At 43.1% G+C, this 19063-nt stretch overlaps 1 protein-coding gene across 7 annotated transcripts in view; it reads right to left on the reverse strand.

Moving 5' to 3' along the window:
• Window positions 1-19063, reverse strand: part of CEP192 (centrosomal protein 192) — a 105064-nt gene that overhangs the window by 45934 nt on the left and 40067 nt on the right. For all 7 annotated transcript variants that reach the window (XM_060200621.1, XM_060200624.1, XM_060200626.1 and 4 more), the window contains 4 exons: window positions 14730-15558; window positions 14327-14453; window positions 7772-7943; window positions 2424-3339 (listed from right to left, as the gene is read on the reverse strand). In XM_060200621.1, the coding sequence (XP_060056604.1) occupies window positions 2424-3339; window positions 7772-7943; window positions 14327-14453; window positions 14730-15558 (2044 nt within the window). The remainder of the gene's footprint in view (window positions 1-2423; window positions 3340-7771; window positions 7944-14326; window positions 14454-14729; window positions 15559-19063) is intronic.

Consider the following 19063-nt stretch of genomic DNA (forward strand, 5'->3'; position numbering starts at 1 on the left):
CTTCCTTTTATTCTCCCATAAACTAGAAGCCACTGCTTTTAATAAGAAATGGTGGGGGGGGGGGGGAGACAGCATAGTGGTTTAGTGGTTATGCAAAGAGACTCTCATGTCTGAGGCTCTCAGGTCCCAGGTTCAATCCCCAGTACCACCATTAGCCAAAGCTGAGCAAGTGCTCTGGTAGGAAAAAATAACAATAATAATAAAAGGCAAAGACATTATTCAAACTTTAAATATGAAGAGCAATCTTGTTACCATCCTAAACTGTGGTGGAATTGCCTCAAGACTGCAGGGGGAAGCTTCACAAATGGTGAAGCAGTGCTGCAGGTGTTTCTCTTTGTCTCTCACTCTACCACCCCCTACCCTCTCAATTTCGCACTGATCTGTCAAATGAAAGGAAGTAAAAAAAAAAGGGGGGGATGGCCCTCAGGAATGATGGCTTCGTCATGAAAAGTAGTGAGCCACAGTGATAACCTTAGTGACAATAAGAAGAACTTCTGAGGACTGGGCGGTAGCACAGAGGGTTAAGAGCACATTGCACAAAGCACCAGGACCAGAGAAAGGATCCCAGTTCGAGCCCTCCAGCTCTCCACCTGCAGGGGAGTCGCTTCACAGGCAGTGAAGCAGGTCTGCAGGTGTCTACCTTTCTCTCCCCTCTCCATTTCTATCTGTCCTCTCCAACAGTGACAGCAATAATAACAACATCAACAATAATAACAAGAACGATAAACAACAAGGGCAACAAAAAGAAAAAAAAAAAACCAGCCTCCAGAAGCAGTGGATTCGTAGTGCAGGCAATAACCAAAAAAGGAATTCCTTCAAGACACAGATAACAGTCCGGTGCCCAAGTGCACTTAGTGAGGAAAGCACAGGGCTTAGTAGAGGAACCAAACTGCCAGCTAGAGGGCCACAGCAGCTCAGCCACTAGACAGGAGAGGAAAGGAAGGGCCCATCTTACACAACCATGAAGGACAATGTGGACGGACACACACACACACACACACACACACACACACACACACACACACACACAATGTGAGGGTATGAAAAAAAGTTTTTCTTTATGGGGTGGTGTTTAATAGTTTACATTTGAGTTGTTGTCACATTGGTACAACTTCTCATCTCCCCATGACAGGTGTCTACAAGAACTCTCTCCCCCAACCTAGAGCCTTTTCCACCATCAAGCCCCAGGAACCCACCACACTCCCATCCCATCTTATCCCTTTCTCTGCTTCCCCAGAGCCCTTAGCTTTGCTGCAGCACACCACACCCAGTCCAAGTGCTATCTTGGGTTTCCCCTGCCTGTTCTTGCTTCTTAATTTCCACTTATGATGAGATCATCTGCTATCTGTCCTTCTCTTTCAGTCTTATCTCATCATGATAGAGGGTACGAAACTGTACCCCTGAAAACTTAAAATTTTGTAAAGCATTGTTAATGCACTTAAAAAGAGGGGGCCAGGTGGTGGTGCACCCAGTTAAGTACACATACTATCATGCGTAATGACCTGTGCAAGGACCTGGGTTCGAGTCCCCAATTCCCACTTAAGCACAGACACTTCATGAGCGGTGAAGGTCTGCAGGTGTCTCTGTCTCTCTCCCTGTCTATCTCCCCATCTCTCTCAATTTCATTCTGTCCTATCAAATAAATTTAAGAAAAAAGTTACCTCGGGAGAACTAATTAAACTGGATGTTTGTTACTTTAAAGAGTAAGACAGGAAGACAATGGCATTAGTAGGGGCTTTTACCTACCTAAGATTTAGTGTTTTTTCCCAAAGGCCATATCGAGACTGTTAGACACGTTATGATCTGTGTTTTTTTTTTCCTCTCCAGGATTATTGCTGAGGGGGTTCGGTACTTACACTATGAATTACTGCTCTTGGAGCCCATTTTTTCCATTTTGTTACCCTTGTTGTTATTGTTGTTGGATAGACAGATAAATCAAAAGAGGGGAAGACAGAGGGGGGAGGGCACGATAGACACCTGCAGGACCTGCTCCACTGCTTGTGAAGCCACCCCCCTTGCGGGTGGGGATCCAGGGACTTGAACTGGGATCCTTATGCTGGTCTTTGTGCTTCACACCATGTGTGCTTAACCAGCTGTCCCAATGCCTGGTGCCCGGTCTGTGTTCTTAATTTAGGGTATCCAGTACCTCCTGAATACTACTGAATAGTTTCATGTTCTCACTTGAGCAAAACCCAAAATTTTAAAAAGCTGGCAATGGGGCTGTAGAGAAAGTTCACACACAGGTGGCCAGGTTCAAGCCCTGGCCCATAGAGGAGGTTTTACGGCAACAAAGGAAGCTTCAGTGCTGTGATGTGTCTCACCCTTTGCTTCTCAAACAATGAACACAGTGTGTAATCAAAGCCCCCGGCTCTGCCCAAAGTAAGTGGCAACAATAAACAATACAGGAAAAAAAAAAATCTTACCAAATTCTGCCATCATTCCTGACTCCCATGAATCAATTCCATAAACTGCACCAACAGATTGCACAGAAAAAGATTTTGCCGTATGCAGGAGATTCTGATCTAAGGTGCCAGGATATGGGTTATAGAGGGCAGCGGTGCTCATCGATCCAGAGCTCATATTCTGGCCTAAGCAAATTCCCACAGCCACAGAGTTCTGGACATGTTCTCCTCCAGCGGCAGGACAAGGATAGCTTCCTGAGAATCCACAGACAGTAGAACTACTGGCATGGCATGAAGGCAAAGCACCGTTTTTAGTGGAAGGTTGTGCTCCCAAACAATTTGGGGCAAAGGGAGCTGTGGTGACAGAATGCTGAGTGAGAAGCAAGGGAACTGCGATGGGCACGTTCTGCTTCTCAGGCACCGAGCCGTGTGCCACATAGCTAGGAACAGGGGCATGTGAGCTGACAGAGGCTAACTGATGAGGCGCCTGGCCACTTAGTGTACTGTCAGCAGTTGATGTACTTTCAAAAGTTGGTTTTTGACCTTCTTTCACAGAGATGTGGTGTGGCACAGGAATGTGTGTTGTAGCTGATGCAGCTGGGTGATCGAGGCCTGACCGTCTCAGGGCAGCCAGACTACTCTGGTCCAGCTCACTAGGAGCTGAAGTCACGCCCACTGCGCTGTCTTCTGACAGACCTCCACTTTTGGAGGAGAATGCTTTGCACAGTCTAGGCTTTCCATCTTCAGGCCTGCTACTTAGAGATGTAGTTTCAGTCACTTTGTCCGTGTCTGAGTTACTCTGGACAACGAACGGCAATCTTCTCTTTCCTCGAGTTTGAGGTGGAATTTTTTCTTTCAGTGTTTCCACAGCCTGCACCTCTGATGGAGCTGGACTGCCTTGAATAATTGTAGTGCTCAATTCACTGGTGATAACACTCTGTGAGGAAATATATGTATATAAACTCAAACCATGCTGACATAACCCCAAGTTAACATAATCAAGATATCCATGATGGTGGAGGAAAGCTACTTTTTGTGGTGGGAGTAGTGCATAGACACTGACAAGGGAGATAAAACGTACTCATGTGAAGACTAGCTTATAAACCATTATTTCCTACAACAAATTGAATGGGAGAGAGGATGAGAGAGAGAAAGAGAGAGAGAAAGGAACCTATATGAGATTAACTGGGGAAAAAAGGTTGGTTCACATTAAGGAAAACTCATAGTTCTAAATTTAGGATTAAAGGTGAGAAAAACTTGTACTGTTTGTTTTATAAAAATAATTACATGTGAACGCAACGATTGCCACCTCAACATGCTTCACCTCAGACTGTGTCCAGAGACTTCACATGTGGAATGACAACCCTTCAGCTTCATTACTTGGGTGAGACCTTTCCTTTCACAGTATACTCTAATTTCATCTCAGGTGGTTCACTTTCTAACAAAGTCCCAAAACCTAGATATACACCAGTTTCTGTGAGAGAGAGCATATCTTCACACATATCTATAAACTACTGCAAAATATATACCTGAAAGCAGAAGTACACTAGAGTTTGCAGTGAGTACCTCCCTAACACTTCCTCTCCACTATTCTGAGCTTTGGGTCCATGATTGCTAAACAATTTGCTTGGCTTCGTATGTTAACTCTCTTTTCAGTCACCAGGTTCCAGATGCCATCAGGATGCCGGCCAGGCTTCCCTGGATTGAAGACCCCACCAATGTGTCCTGGAGCTCAGCTTCCCCAGAGACACACCCTACTAGGGAAAGAGAGAGGCAGACTGGGAGTATGGACCGACTAGTCAACGCCCATGTTCAGCGGGGAAGCAACTACAGAAGCCAGACCTTCCACCTTCTGCATCCCACAATGACCCTGGGTCCATGCTCCCAGAGGGATGGAGAATGGGAAAGCTATCAGGGGAGGGGGCGGGATATGGAGATTGGGTGGTGGGAATTGTGTGGAGTTGTACCCCTCCTACCCTATGGTTTTGTTAATTAATCCTTTCTTAAATAAAATTTTAAAAAAGAATGATAATTACATGTGGAAACCAAAGAGGAGGTTATACCCATTATCTATCTTTAAAAAAAAAAAAAAAAGTGGAGTCGGGCAGTAATGCAGCGGGTTAAGCGCACGTGGCGCAAAGCACAAGGACCAGTTCGATTCCAGTTCGAGCCCCCGGCTCCCCACCTGCAGGGGAGTCGCTTCACAGGCGGTGAAGCAGATCTGCAGGTGTCTATCTTTCTCTCCCCCTCTCTCTCTCCCCCTCCTCTCTCCATTTCTCTCTGTTCTATCCAACAACAAAGACAGACGACAATAATAACTACAAAAATAAAACAACAAGGGCAACAAAAAAGGAATAAATAAATAAATATTAAAGAAAAAAGAAGTTACGTAAATAAGGGCCAGGGGAATGCTCACCTGGTAGAGCTGTACCTTACCAGACAAAATCCCCTAGGCTTGAACCCCCACACAATGTAGAGGCAGTATGGACAGCATGAGTAGGTGGGGGGATCCAGGAATGGAGCAGAGCTGTGGTATCTCTCCCTTTCTCACTATCTCACTCTCTAAATTAAAACTGAAAAAATCAGGATGGAAGCTACTTCCACTGAAGCATACATGAGGCCCTGAATTATTCATCCCCAGGAATGCCATTAGATAGAAAAGTCAGAGATAAAAGACCAGAGTAAAGTAGCTCTTCTAAAGTAGAAAAGTATCTCTTTTCTGTAAACTATATGATAAAATCAAAGTATATTAATTCACAAAGAGGGGTGTGTGTGTGTGTGTGTGTGTGGCTGGGGGGTGAGTGATCATTCAAAGGGCACTAATATGTGGCTAGGAATCAACCCATTGTCCATACTGCTGTGTGTACTCTGGAGGCTAGATTGGATGGGCACTAGGTCTCTCTACTCTCTTCAGTATGAAGGTAAAGCTGTAGTCAGTATTCAGCTACTCCTTTCTTGAACGTGCATCACCTTAGGGGGTGACACCTACTCTCTCCAGGGGAAGCTGCTGGAATACACACAGTAAGTGAAGATGCAGCTGGCTGTCAGTGTGTAGAAAATTACCCCTGGACTACCAGTTTAGAAACAGAAGCTAGGTAAACAAAGATCAGAGAAACCTTTATAAATAAAAAATAGATTTTCCAGTCATTTTCACTAATAATAAAGAAGAATCATTGTTGTTTTCGCCGGGCTGGCTTCACAGGCGGGTAACAGACGACCAGGGACTCATGGTTGAGCTGTAGGCAGTACCTCTTTATTCATGCAGGACGCAGCACAATCTAAGCCGAGCTAAGCTAAACTCAAGGTACTGTAAAACTCACAATGCTGTCTTTATATATACTCGCCAAGTAGGGTGGAAACAGGATGTGACATAGAGAGGGTGGAGAGAAAAGTGACTGGTGAAAATCAGAGTGTGACAAAGAGGGGGCAGAGCAGGCAAGAATCCTATCACTGAACCACCAATGCCCTGGAGGGAGGTGCTTGTTAGCAGTGGTTATGTAAATAGAATGCAGTGGTTATGTAAATAGAATAGTGTTAAACAGGGGGGATTTAAACCAAATGAAACAGAAGGGGTCTCATGCATACCAACAAATCATAACAAGAACATGAATTTAGCAGTGACTTCTTTGTCTCAAGCCCTCTTTACAAATGAAGAAATAGGCTTGAGGAGGTTATAATCTTCTTCAAAAAAATGCTTCATAGCATTCCATAATTCAGCGCTCAACTATTGTGCCAAGAACATGGAGACATGACATCTTAACAGCTTCATCAAGAACACAAAGCTTTCTATGAAATGGGCATAATGACGTGCCAGCTATGACATCATCTATTTAGCAAATCAGTGAATATGGAGTATTTTTAATGATAGCATGGTAGAAATGCCTATATTGGGGGGCAGACGGTGGCATACCTGGTTGAATGCACATATTACCATATACAAGGACTGAAGTTCAAGCCACCAGGCCCCATCTACAGGGAGGGGAAGCTTTATGATCATTGAAACAGCGCTGCAGGTGTCTCTCTGCCTCTCTTCTTTTCTATCCCCCTGCCCTCTCCATCTCTGTCTTATCAAGATAAATAATAAACGTTTAGAAATGCCTATGGTATATTCTTGTTAATAGTTCTACTTCGTTATTATGAACGCCAAACACTGTCACATACAGATGGCATAATCCTAGGTTTTCCTGCCTCTTGTTTATACTGCTATGGTGGTGCGGAGGATTAAACTTGGGAGTTTGGAACCTCAAGCATGAGAGTCTCTGCATAACCATTATGCTATCTACTCTCCACCCCCTGTAGTTCTTACCTTATACCCCTCAATGCCTCCTAGATTTTTGTTGTTGTTGCCCTTGTTGTGGTTATTATTGTTGTTATTGATGTCATTGTTGGACAGGACAGAGAGAAATGGAGAAAGGAGGGGAAGACGAGAGGGGGAGAGAAAGAGAGACACCTGCAGACCTGCTTCACCACCTGTGAAACAACTTCCCTGAAGGTAGGGAGCTGGGGGCTCGAACCGGGATCCTTGCGCCCGTCCTTGTGCTTTGCGCCATGTGCGCTTAACCCGCTGTGCAACCACCTGACCCCTAGAAGGAGATTTTAAAACATCAACACAGATTAGTCTGTGTCCGGCTTACGAGTCTTAAAATCCTGGAGTATATGAGATAGCTCAGCTGAGTCCCCAGTATACCACAAGGAGATATCATGGCACTGAGGGAAGCTTCAAGGCTGTGGCCTTAAAACTGGCTTCTGTTTCCTTTTGTCTCTATCTCTCTCTGAAAACTGTGGCTTGGAGTGGTGAAGTCACAGCAGCAACAGAAAGAAGTCTTAAACTGCCAAAATGTGTACCCAGTGCTTTTCATGCTCTGGCCTCTTCCCCTTTCCACATGTACATGATTCACTGCCTCCACCAGAAATTTCTTGAAGTTTATCAAATGCAGCGGGTTCACAATCACATATCATTCTTTGTTTCTCTCCCTCCTTTTTAGCTAACTCCAAACTGTCCTGCAAAGCAGTCCTTCTACCTCCCAGAAACCTTTGATGACCCTAAACTGCCAAGCCCAGTCAGACCTGTCATCCCTTTTTTTGAATCCCCATAGCATATCTGTATCATGGTACATTTTGTTTCCGTGTGCTTTTACCTGACTTCCACCAGACTGAGAACTAAACAGGACAGAAACTAAAGTGTCTCCACCTCTAGGGTCTACCCAGCATGAGTAGTTATTTGATCAATATAAATACAAATACACACAAATATTCCACAGGCAAGGTAACAGCAGCAATGATACAGGCATAAACTTCTGCCTGATTCCAGGAGTAATTCCAGTTGCAAGCTAGATGCTTTACTAAAGAAAGAATGAAGAGCTGCCTACCTTACGGTCCTCCAGGCCAAGGTTTGAGGCTGGGGTGGGAGAGGTGCTGTTTTGTTCAGACACATAAGTCAGTCTGCTCATAGTAGCCTCTGGACACACTGACCGACATAACTCGCTCTCACAGGGAGGGTTTTGATAATGGGCTGATAAACCAAGAGACTCAAAAGCAAAGCTGAAAGAGAAAATAGCTCCTGGTTAGAATGTCCATTCTGTAACATCACCCACACTAGTGAAAATAGCTCCTGGTTAGGGATGCCCATTCTGTAACATCACCCACACTAGTGAAAATAGCTCCTGGTTAGGGATGTCCATTCTGTAACATCACCCACACTAGTGAAAATAGCTCCTGGTTAGAGATGCCCATTCTGTAACATCACCCACACTAGTGAAAATAGCTCCTGGTTAGGGAAGTCCATTCTGTAACATCACCCACACTAGTGAAAATAGCTCCTGGTTAGAGATGCCCATTCTGTAACATCACCCACACTAGTGAAAATAGCTCCTGGTTAGAGATGTCCATTCTGTAACATCACCCACACTAATGAAAATAGCTCCTGGTTAGAGATGTCCATTCTGTAACATCACCCACACTAGTGACAATAGCTCCTGGTTAGAGATGCCCATTCTGTAACATCACCCACACTAGTGAAAATAGCTCCTGGTTAGGGAAGCCCATTCTGTAACATCACCCACACTAGTGAAAATAGCTCCTGGTTAGAGATGCCCATTCTGTAACATCACCCACACTAGTGAAAATAGCTCCTGGTTAGGGAAGCCCATTCTGTAACATCACCCACACTAGTGAAAATAGCTCCTGGTTAGGGATGTCCATTCTGTAACATCACCCACACTAGTGAAAATAGCTCCTGGTTAGAGATGCCCATTCTGTAACATCACCCACACTAGTGAAAATAGCTCCTGGTTAGAGATGTCCATTCTGTAACATCACCCACACTAATGAAAATAGCTCCTGGTTAGAGATGTCCATTCTGTAACATCACCCACACTAGTGACAATAGCTCCTGGTTAGAGATGCCCATTCTGTAACATCACCCACACTAGTGAAAATAGCTCCTGGTTAGGGAAGCCCATTCTGTAACATCACCCACACTAGTGAAAATAGCTCCTGGTTAGAGATGCCCATTCTGTAACATCACCCACACTAGTGAAAATAGCTCCTGGTTAGGGAAGCCCATTCTGTAACATCATCCACACTAGTGAAAATAGCTCCTGGTTAGAGATGTCCATTCTGTAACATCACCCACACTAGTGAAAATAGCTCCTGGTTAGGGAAGCCCATTCTGTAACATCACCCACACTAGTGAAAATAGCTCCTGGTTAGGGAAGCCCATTCTGTAACATCACCCACACTAGTGAAAATAGCTCCTGGTTAGGGAAGCCCATTCTGTAACATCACCCACACTAGTGAAAATAGCTCCTGGTTAGAGATGTCCATTCTGTAACATCACCCACACTAGTGAAAATAGCTCCTGGTTAGGGAAGCCCATTCTGTAACATCACCCACACTAGTGACAATAGCTCCTGGTTAGGGAAGCCCATTCTGTAACATCACCCACACTAGTGAAAATAGCTCCTGGTTAGAGATGTCCATTCTGTAACATCACCCACACTAGTGAAAATAGCTCCTGGTTAGAGATGTCCATTCTGTAACATCACCCACACTAGTGAAAATAGCTCCTGGTTAGGGAAGCCCATTCTGTAACATCACCCACACTAGTGAAAATAGCTCCTGATTAGGGAAGCCCATTCTGTAACATCACCCACACTAGTGAAAATAGCTCCTGGTTAGAGATGTCCATTCTGTAACATCACCCACACTAGTGACAATAGCTCCTGGTTAGGGAAGCCCATTCTGTAACATCACCCACACTAGTGAAAATAGCTCCTGGTTAGAGATGTCCATTCTGTAACATCACCCACACTAGTGAAAATAGCTCCTGGTTAGAGATGTCCATTCTGTAACATCACCCACACTAGTGAAAATAGCTCCTGGTTAGGGATGTCCTTTCTGTAACATCACCCACACTAGTGAAAATAGCTCCTGGTTAGGGAAGCCCATTCTGTAACATCACCCACACTAGTGAAAAGTCACCTCTGCTTGCTTGCCTCCAATCCTCTTACTCTGTGGTCGCTGTCCTACACATAACAATAAGCAAAAATCCAGACAGGATTATTTTAAAAACTAAGATAACTAAAATTATATACTTATTGGGAGTCGGGCGGTAGCGCAGCAGGTTAAGTGCACATGGCACAAAGCTCAAGGACCGGCGTAAGGATCCTGGTTTGAGTCCCCGGCTCCCCACCTGCAGAGGAGTCACTTCATAGGCGGTGAAGCAGGTCTGCAGGTGTCTGTCTTTCTCTCCCCCTCTCTGTCTTCCCCTCCTCTCTCCATTTCTCTCTGTCCTATCCAACAACGACGACATCAATAACACCAACAACAATAACACCAACAATAAAAAACAACAAGGGCAACAAAAGGGAAAATAAATAAATATAAAATTTTTTTTAATTATATACTTATTGAATAAAACACCTGTAAAAGAAGAATGTGACATTTTTCATTATTATTGATGCACCCCACTGTCACACGACAATGTCAGATACTCACTCAATAAAAAATTATTGGGGGAGTCAGGCGGTAGGTAGCGCAGTGGGTTAAGCACACATGGCACAAAGCATTTATGGACTGGTGTAAGGATCCTGGTTCAAGCCCCCGGCTCCCCACCTGCGGGGGAGTCGCTTCACAGGTGGTGAAGCAGGTCAGCAGGTGTCTATCTTTCTCTCCCCCTCTCTGCCTTCCCCTCCTCTCTCCATTTCTCTCTGTCCTAGCCAACAACCACATCAAATAACAACAACAACAACAACAACAATAACTACAACAATAAAACAACAAGGGCAACAAAAGGGAATAAATAAATATTTTTTTTAAATTATCAAACACTTGATAAAGAACAAGGGGCAGAGTGTTAAAAAAATTCTGCCCTCAGTAAACAAAGCTGAAGAAGATTAAGTGCAAAGAAACTGGGACAGACATCAAGATAGTTTCTGAGAGACTGCCTAGGGTTTTAGCAGGGGACAGTCATACACTAGGCCAAAGAACAGCCCACCTCTACGCAGGAAAGGTGGTCCTCTCTGCCCGACCATGCTGTTGGGGAGGGGCTGCACATGGAGTAGGGAGGGAGGAAGAAGACTTCCATCACGCCTACCAGCTCAAGTCAGAGCAACCTTGGCTATTTGGCAGTGGGGTGACACAATTCCTAACTAGATCACTCTCAATCTTAGAATGGTGCGGTTTTGGCCGAGCAGTTCAGCAGTACACATCAAAGTCCTTGACTCACATATTCTACATCTCAGAATTTATCCTAAGAAAAGTAATGACATTTTTATATAAAGAGGTTACTAGAAGGAAATGCCATTTTATATAACTATTGGTAATAAAAGAGAGGGTGTTAAACATACAGGTGGACCCAGGTTATGGAAATAATGGGACAAACACAGCAAACATTATTCAGCTGTTTTCAGTTATGCTGTAGGATCCTATCCTTGGCTTCAGAATGATATTCAGGACAAGTTAAGAAAAAGATTAGAAGGGGGGGAGGGGAACCGGGCGGTAGCACAGCAGGTTAAGCGCACGTGGCGCACAGTGCAACGACTGGTATAAGGATCCCAGCTCCCCACCTGCAGGGGGGTCGCTTCACAAATGGTGAAGCAGGTCTGCAGGTGTCTGTCTTACTCTCCCCCTCTCTGTCTTCCCCTCCTCTCCATTTCTCTCTGTCCTATCCAACAACAACGACACCAATAATAACAATAATAACTACAACAATAAAAAACAACAAGGGCAACAAAAGGGAATGAATAACTAAATATTAAAAAAAGAAAGAGGGTGGGGGTAGATAGCACAATGGTTATTCAAAGAAACTCTCATGCCTGAGGCTCCAAGTACCAGATTTAACTTTAAAGGACTTTAAAAATTGCCAAAGGGCTGCCCACACATAAATTCAAAAATAATTCTAGAATTATAAACTCCAAGTGAGTTCTACGGGCTAAAGAAAATGCTCGCTTGGTGTGTGCTGCGTTGGCACTGTGCCACCCAGACTTGAAGCTTTGGTGCTGTGGTCTCTTTCACTTCCTATCAAAACAGAGAAGCAACCTCCCCATATCCCACCCTCCCAAGGGGGGGGGGGGAAACACGCACAAATAAATCAGTTTTATGGGGATGGAAGACAGCATAATGGTCATGCAAAAAGACTTTCACGCCTGAGCACCACCACACGCCAGAACTGAACAGTGCTCTGAAAAAGTAATAAAGAAATAAAATGCTATGGACTTGCTGGAAATACTACAAGTCAGCTAGCAGCAATACTAATGAGCACCAAAACGTACCAGGTAAATCACACCAAATACACACATACATCTACACCAATCTTGCTTGGTGTCCAAAACATTGCTGCACAATGTGACTGTACAAAAAAGAAAAAATGTCTAGTATGAGTTGTTGCAATAAAGGGGAAAGGGGCATAACATAGTGGTTATGCAAAGAGACTTTCATGCCTGAGTCCCGGGTTCAATCCCCCACACTGTCATAAGCCAGAACTGAGTAGTGCTCTGGAGAGGAAAAAAGCAGTAAGGGTCAGCAATAGTTCACCTATTCTTACACCTGCTGATGCATGCACAAGACCCAGATTCAAGTCCGGCCTTACCACACTGAAGGAAGCTTCAATGCTAGGCTATCTTTGCTTTTCTCCTTCTGCTTCTCTGTCTTAGTCTTCCTCTTGATCCATTCAAATTAAAGCTAACTAAGAGCAGTGAAGCCCCAGTGATTGACCAAAAAACCCCAAGGGAAACTTCAATAAAAGCACATGAATATCTAAAATGGCACAAATTTTAAGTATAGTTCGGGGCCAGGCGGTGGTGCACTTGGTTGAGTGAACATGTTACAGTGTGCAAGGACCCAGGTTCAAGCCCCCGGTCCCCACCTGCAGGGGGAAAGCTTTGCGAGTGGTGAAGCACGGCTGTGGGTGTCTCTCTGTCTCTCTCCCTCTCTATCTTCCCCTTCCTTCTTGATTTCTGGCTGCCTCTATCCAATAAATAAAGATAATTAAAAAAAGAGTAAATCTAAAAAAAGTTATAAGTCTAGTTGATGCTACGGAAAAATCAGTGGTGTGGATAACAAACACTTGGGTAGTTACACCAAAATACACAGTAAACATATAAAGAATAAAAATTAGAAATAGTCATTTACGACCAAACAAAGGAGTCTTAAATAATGGACAACCAGTGTATTCAGAAAAAGGAGGGAATAAGTAGGATACAGATAATAACATATTGAGACTTTCCCCAAGCTTTAAGCATACACAGGTAAAGCTTGCCCTACATCTAGGGCTCCTGTCAGAAAGTTCAGAGGTAATTATACTGATGTCCAACACAGAAAGGTTCAGGACTGGGGGTCGGGTGATAGCGCAGCAGGTTAAGCGCATATGGCACAAAACGCAAGGACCGGTGGAAGGCTCCTGGTTCTAGCCCCCGGATCCCCACCTGCAGGGGAGTCACTTCACAGGCGGTGAAGCAGGTCTGCAGGTGTCTATCTTTCTCTCCCCCTCTCTGTTTTCCCCTCCCCTCTCCATTTCTCTCTGTCCTATCCAACAACGAACTACATCAACAACAATAACCACAACAAGGGCAACAAAAACGGGGGAGGGATGGCCTCCATGAGCAGTGGATTCATGGTGCAGGCACTGAGCCCCAGCAATAACCCTGGAGGCAAAAAAAAAAAAAAAAAAAAAAAAAAATTTCCAGGGCTCTAGTGAGCAGAAAGAAGTTGCCCAGAGGTTGAGTCTTGTGATCAGACTTAAAGTTCCAGCAACACTAAGCAGAGAGTGAACATTCTCTACACATCTTCAGAACTAAGCTACTGTCATGACAAGGGTGACACACTAGTCTTCCAAGATGTCCAATTAGCTCCAGGGAGCTGTGCCACAGAGAAAAAACAGATTCACACAGCCACCTGTAGATAGAGAGTAAGACCAGATATTGACTCCAAGTGACAGAAACCCCTGGCAAAACTCTCTCTCTGCCACCCCCTAGACCCTAAAACAAAATACATCCCCAAAATAAAAGCTGCAGTGGCTCCCACTGGAGAAGCGAAGGAAAAGCCAAATGAATGAGAAGGCAAAATTCCTCAGAGATAGATCTCAAAGATACAGAAATGGGAAATGTTTTCAAGCAAAGGTGTTCATCCAAACACCATCCAAACAGCGAAATTCAACTAAGTATCCATTAGTGTCCAACAACAGTATCAAACAAACCATGAGATACCCACTTTGCACTTTGTAACATTAATAATTTTTATTTTTAAATAAAGAGAAATGTGTTTTGCAGAAAATAAAAAAGTATGATTAATTAGCTTTAGTAAATTTATAAAGCATTTATCTCTCAAGTATTTTGAGATAAACCTATAGATGGTTTTCTTCCTTAACAATTCTTTGTCAATTTTCCAGCATTAAAAAAAAAAAAAAAAAAAAAGTCAGCACCTACCCTGATAAACTTGTTCCAGAAATTTCACTAGGAGAAGAATGACTCAGTGGGGAAGTGGAAGGTCTGAAGCTATCCTGTTCATCCTCTGAGCCATGTCCATTGTGCTTAGGAGAAGAATTTTTCAAATCTAAAAAGAAAGGTGTATTTTCCAGTGAGGAATAGGAAAGAAAAAAACAAACAAACAAAAAAGAAAAAAACACCTCTGTGCAATTTAATGGGTCTTACTAATAATTCAGCTGATACTCACCAGTGGCTTTAGTTGAGAGCAGGGACTGACTAATAATTCAGCTGATACTCACCAGTGGCTTTAGGTGAGAGCAGGGGCTGACTAATAATTCAGCTGATACTCACCAGTGGCTTTAGGTGAGAGCAGGGGCTGACTAATAATTCAGCTGATACTCACCAGTGGTTTTAGTTGAGAGCAGGGGCTGCTTTTCAAAAGCCACATGCTTTTCACTGCTGCTTGTTTCACTAACATATTCATTTTTTCTCTGTTCTTCCTTTTTATTTTGTATTTCTTCACACTCTTCTGATATCCAAAGGGATGCTACTCTGGGGCTCCTTGCTAATAAGCCATTATTAGATAGTGGTGCAGATACTGAGGGAGCTTTTTCACTGTTGTCCATATCTGATAATCTGCTGTCAATGGCACACATACTGTCATCAATTACTGCACTCTCATTCTCTCTTGTATTTGCAAGAACTGAATTTGAGGAGCTTATTCTAAAGGACTCCTGGTTCTCGCTCTCTCCATTCGGACCATAAGAAAGTGCTACTGAACTTTTTCCTGGTTGTCTTGCACTTAGATTGGTAGCATCTAGGTCCACTGTCTGGGTATCTTGTACATTTTGTTCTTTTGACAAAGATAAGTCCCAAATATCAGAAATACCGGCTCTTGAAATGTTTTCCAGTCTATCATCAAATCTACTAACTTCTGTTTTTTTAAGGTATTTCTCCATATCAAATGTGCTAGACCCACTACTCTTTTCAAAATCACTAGATGAGAAAGGAGATACAGTGGAACAGTCCTTTTGTTTGCCATCTTCCTGAAAAGTCTTCTCTTTGGTTTTATTTGTAAGTGCCTTAATCATGGCAGCAAGTTGGAAAGGATCATTACTCACTGATGCATTTGCAATGGCAGAAGCAATGGTGCTTATCCTAAGTACAGAATCACCGCCATCATTAACCTTGTCTTTGTAATTTTGGGGTTTCCTATTTGTGAAGAAAGTATCCTAGAAATGACAAAATTCACATCACATAAGTTTACCTCAAGTCCAAGGACATACACTTATCAGCTGAATTTCTATTTACATGTATGTGTATCTAAGAATTAACAGCATCAAAAATGGTTTATCAGTTAAATTGCAGTAAGGAAATGAGACAGCTGGTATCAACTTTAATTGTAGTATATTGGTTAGTCACAAAGTCTACCTAACAATTGTAAAATAATAATGGGAGCAGGTTAAAAATAAAGACCATAAAATTAAGAAGCTATTGAGACAATGTGATTATAAGTATAATTCTTAATAACTTGCACTCATATGTTAGGTTTATTTACAATCCTAGCAATTTATGTAAGCTATAAATGGGAACCATGAATAAAAAACTGAAATGAAACCAGTAGTAAAGAAATGTAAAACTATTATTATTATTATTATTATTATTATTATTATTATTATTATTATACCAGAGCACTACTTAGCTTTGGCTTATGGTGGGGGATTGAACCTGGGAGCCTGGATCCTCAGGCATGAGAGTCTTTTTTGCATAACCATTATGCTGTTTCCCCAGCACCAAAAAACTATTTAACATTTTTAAATGCAAAGTTGCACCAGGATAATGGCCCAGTGAGTAGGGCACAGGACTTCAGTGCCTGAGGACTCAGTTATATATATGCCAGAATGTTGCTCTGGCTTCTTTCTCTCCTGAAATAAATACAACAAATTTTTATAAAAAGTGTCCTTTTAGTATAAAGATTTTAAAATATTTATTCATTTATTTATTCCCTTCTGTTGCCCTTGTTGTTTTTATTGTTGTAGTTATTACTGTTGTTGTTGGATAGGACAGAGAGAAATGGAGAGAGGAGGGGAGAGAGAGAGGGTGAGAGAAAGATAGACACCTGCAGACCTGCTTCACCGCCTGTGAAGCGACTCCCCCGCAGGTGGGGAGCCAGGGGCTCGAACCAAGATTCTTCCACCGGTCCTTGTGCTTTGAGCCACCTGCACTTAACCAGCTGCGCTACCACCCAGCTCCCAAAAAAGTGATTCTTAAAAATGCAACTTAAGACTTCTACTTTCACCAATAGCAGACTAAGTAATGTAAACCAACTTCTTGTTTGGAGCAATTAGAACTGAATAGCATGTCCAAAAGCATATTTTGGAGTTTTGGGGGAATTTAAGAAAGCAGTGAAATACTGAGACCAAGATACAAAAGAAAGGATCCCAGAGAGGTGACCCAAGTAGCAAAGAGGGTTTACCCAGGAATCTTGTTTTAAGAAGAGACAGTGGGTAAGATTTTGAGAAGCAGTTAAACAAAGCAGTTCTTGTGGAACCTGGGCATTAAAAACTGAGTTCCAAGTTCACTAGAGATGGGAGGTCGTGTCCACAACGGCAGGCAACCATGATAAACATCCATACTTTAGGATGAGAGCACAAGGGGAAAGGAAAAGGCAAACCGAAACTGTCCTCAGTAGTATGAGGCGCCTTTCCAATCGGCTCAATTCCATTTGATGAATCACAGTGATCTGACAAAGTTAATGTTGCTGCTCACTCTTGGTCAGAAGCAAACATAAACCCTGACTGCAAGATTTTACCTCCTGGAGGGACTGGGTGGTGGTACAGCTGGTTGAACACACCTGTTACCATGTGCAAGGACCCAGGTTTGAGCCCATGGTCCCCACCTGCAGGGCGAAAGCTTTGCCAAGTGGTAAAGCAGGGCTGCAGGTGTCTCTCTGTCACTATCCTCTATCTCCCCTACCCTCTCCATTCCTTGCTGTCTCTAACCAACAAAGATTATTTTTTAAAAAAATGTTTAAAGCTCAGTCTTAAAAACAAAGATTTCACCTCCTGCAACCTCAAATAACTTACAGCTTCTATAAAATTTGCCTATTGTTTTTTTTAAAAATCTCTTCTTTTAAATTATCTTTGTTTATTGGATACAGACAGTCAAAAATCAAGAGGGAAGAGGGTGACAGAGAAGGAGAGAGACAGAGAGACACTTGCAGCACTATGTCACCATTCACAAAACTTTCCCTGAGCAGGTGGGGACTGGGGGTTCAAGCCTGCCTCCTTGTACATTCTCTCACATGTGCTCAACCAGTGGGCCACCACCTGGCCCCCCCAAATCTCTTCTTTTTAGTACTTCATTTGATAAGAGGGAAATCGAGAAGGAAGAGGAAGATAGAGAAAGAGACCCGCAGCACTGTTTAGCTACATGTGAAGCTTTGCTCCCTGTACATGTGCACCTTCAGGCCTGAACAGGGCCCTGTGCATTGTGACAGATGCACCCATCCAGGGGAGCCAACACCTGGCCCCAAAGTTTACTGCTTTTGTCAATGACTGACACAAAACGTTCCAGGAGAATATGCACAATATCCTACAGAAACAGATATGCAAAAGATAACAACAAAAGTCTTCAGAATAAGACAGGTACATATCAATCATGTATTTCTGTTCAGCGGCAAACGGTAACGAAGAAGATAATGCTAAAATGAAATCCAACAATTTACAAACGTGTCTCACCAAAAAATGAAAAGCAAAGAGAAATCAAGGTCTACATGAATCCAGATCTCTAAGTATCTGGGAATTCAGTATCAAGATGTCAGTTTGAGGCCAGGAGATAGCTCACCTGGCACAGCGCCCACTTTCCCACGCACAGGGATCTGAGCTCAAGCCCCCTAAACTAAACAGGAGTAGCAGGGGGAGGATCATGAATGGTGGAGTGGTGCTATGGCCTCTCTCTCCTCTTTCCCCATTTTTCTCCCTCTCAGTCTGTATCTGAAAATTTAACAGGAAAAAAAGAATCTGACAGAAACAGTGGAATTATGCAGGCAAGAAGTCCTAGTGAGAAAGAAAGAAAACATGCGAGAGAGAGAGAGAGAGAGAGAGAGAGGCGCTAAATTTAGAATAATGGGGTGGGGGTAGATAGCATACTGGTAATGCAAAGAGACTCTTGTGCCTGGGGCTCCGAAATCTCGGTTCAGTCCCCCACACCACAATAAGCCAGAGTTGTGCAGTGCTCTGGTATTTCTCTGTCTTTCTCTGCATCTCTCTCAAAAATAAAAAATAAATAAAATACTTAAAAAAAAATTTTAGAGTAATTGTAGAAGTGTAAGAATTACACATTAGGGAGTCGGGTGGTAGCACAGCGGGTTAAGCGCACATGGCCCAAAGCGCAAGGACCGACTTAACGATCCCGGTTCAAGCCCCCAGCTCCCCACCTGCAGGGGAGTCACTTCACAAGTGGTGAAACAGGTCTGCAGGTGTCTTTCTCTCCCCCTCTCTGTCTTCCCCTCCTCTTTCTATTTCTCTCTGTCCTATCCAACAACAATTATGACATCAATAATAATAATGACTACAACAATAAAACAACAAGGGCAATGAAACGGAATAAATAAATATAAAAAAATAAAGAATTACACATTAGAGATCTGTATCCTCACCGACCAGAGTAAAAACAAATAGGAAAAAAAAAAAAAAAAAAAAGATGTCGACTTTACTATTAAGTGCAACTCCAATT

Source organism: Erinaceus europaeus, chromosome 10 (assembly GCF_950295315.1).
Source record: "Erinaceus europaeus chromosome 10, mEriEur2.1, whole genome shotgun sequence".
Lineage (NCBI taxonomy): Eukaryota > Metazoa > Chordata > Mammalia > Eulipotyphla > Erinaceidae > Erinaceus > Erinaceus europaeus.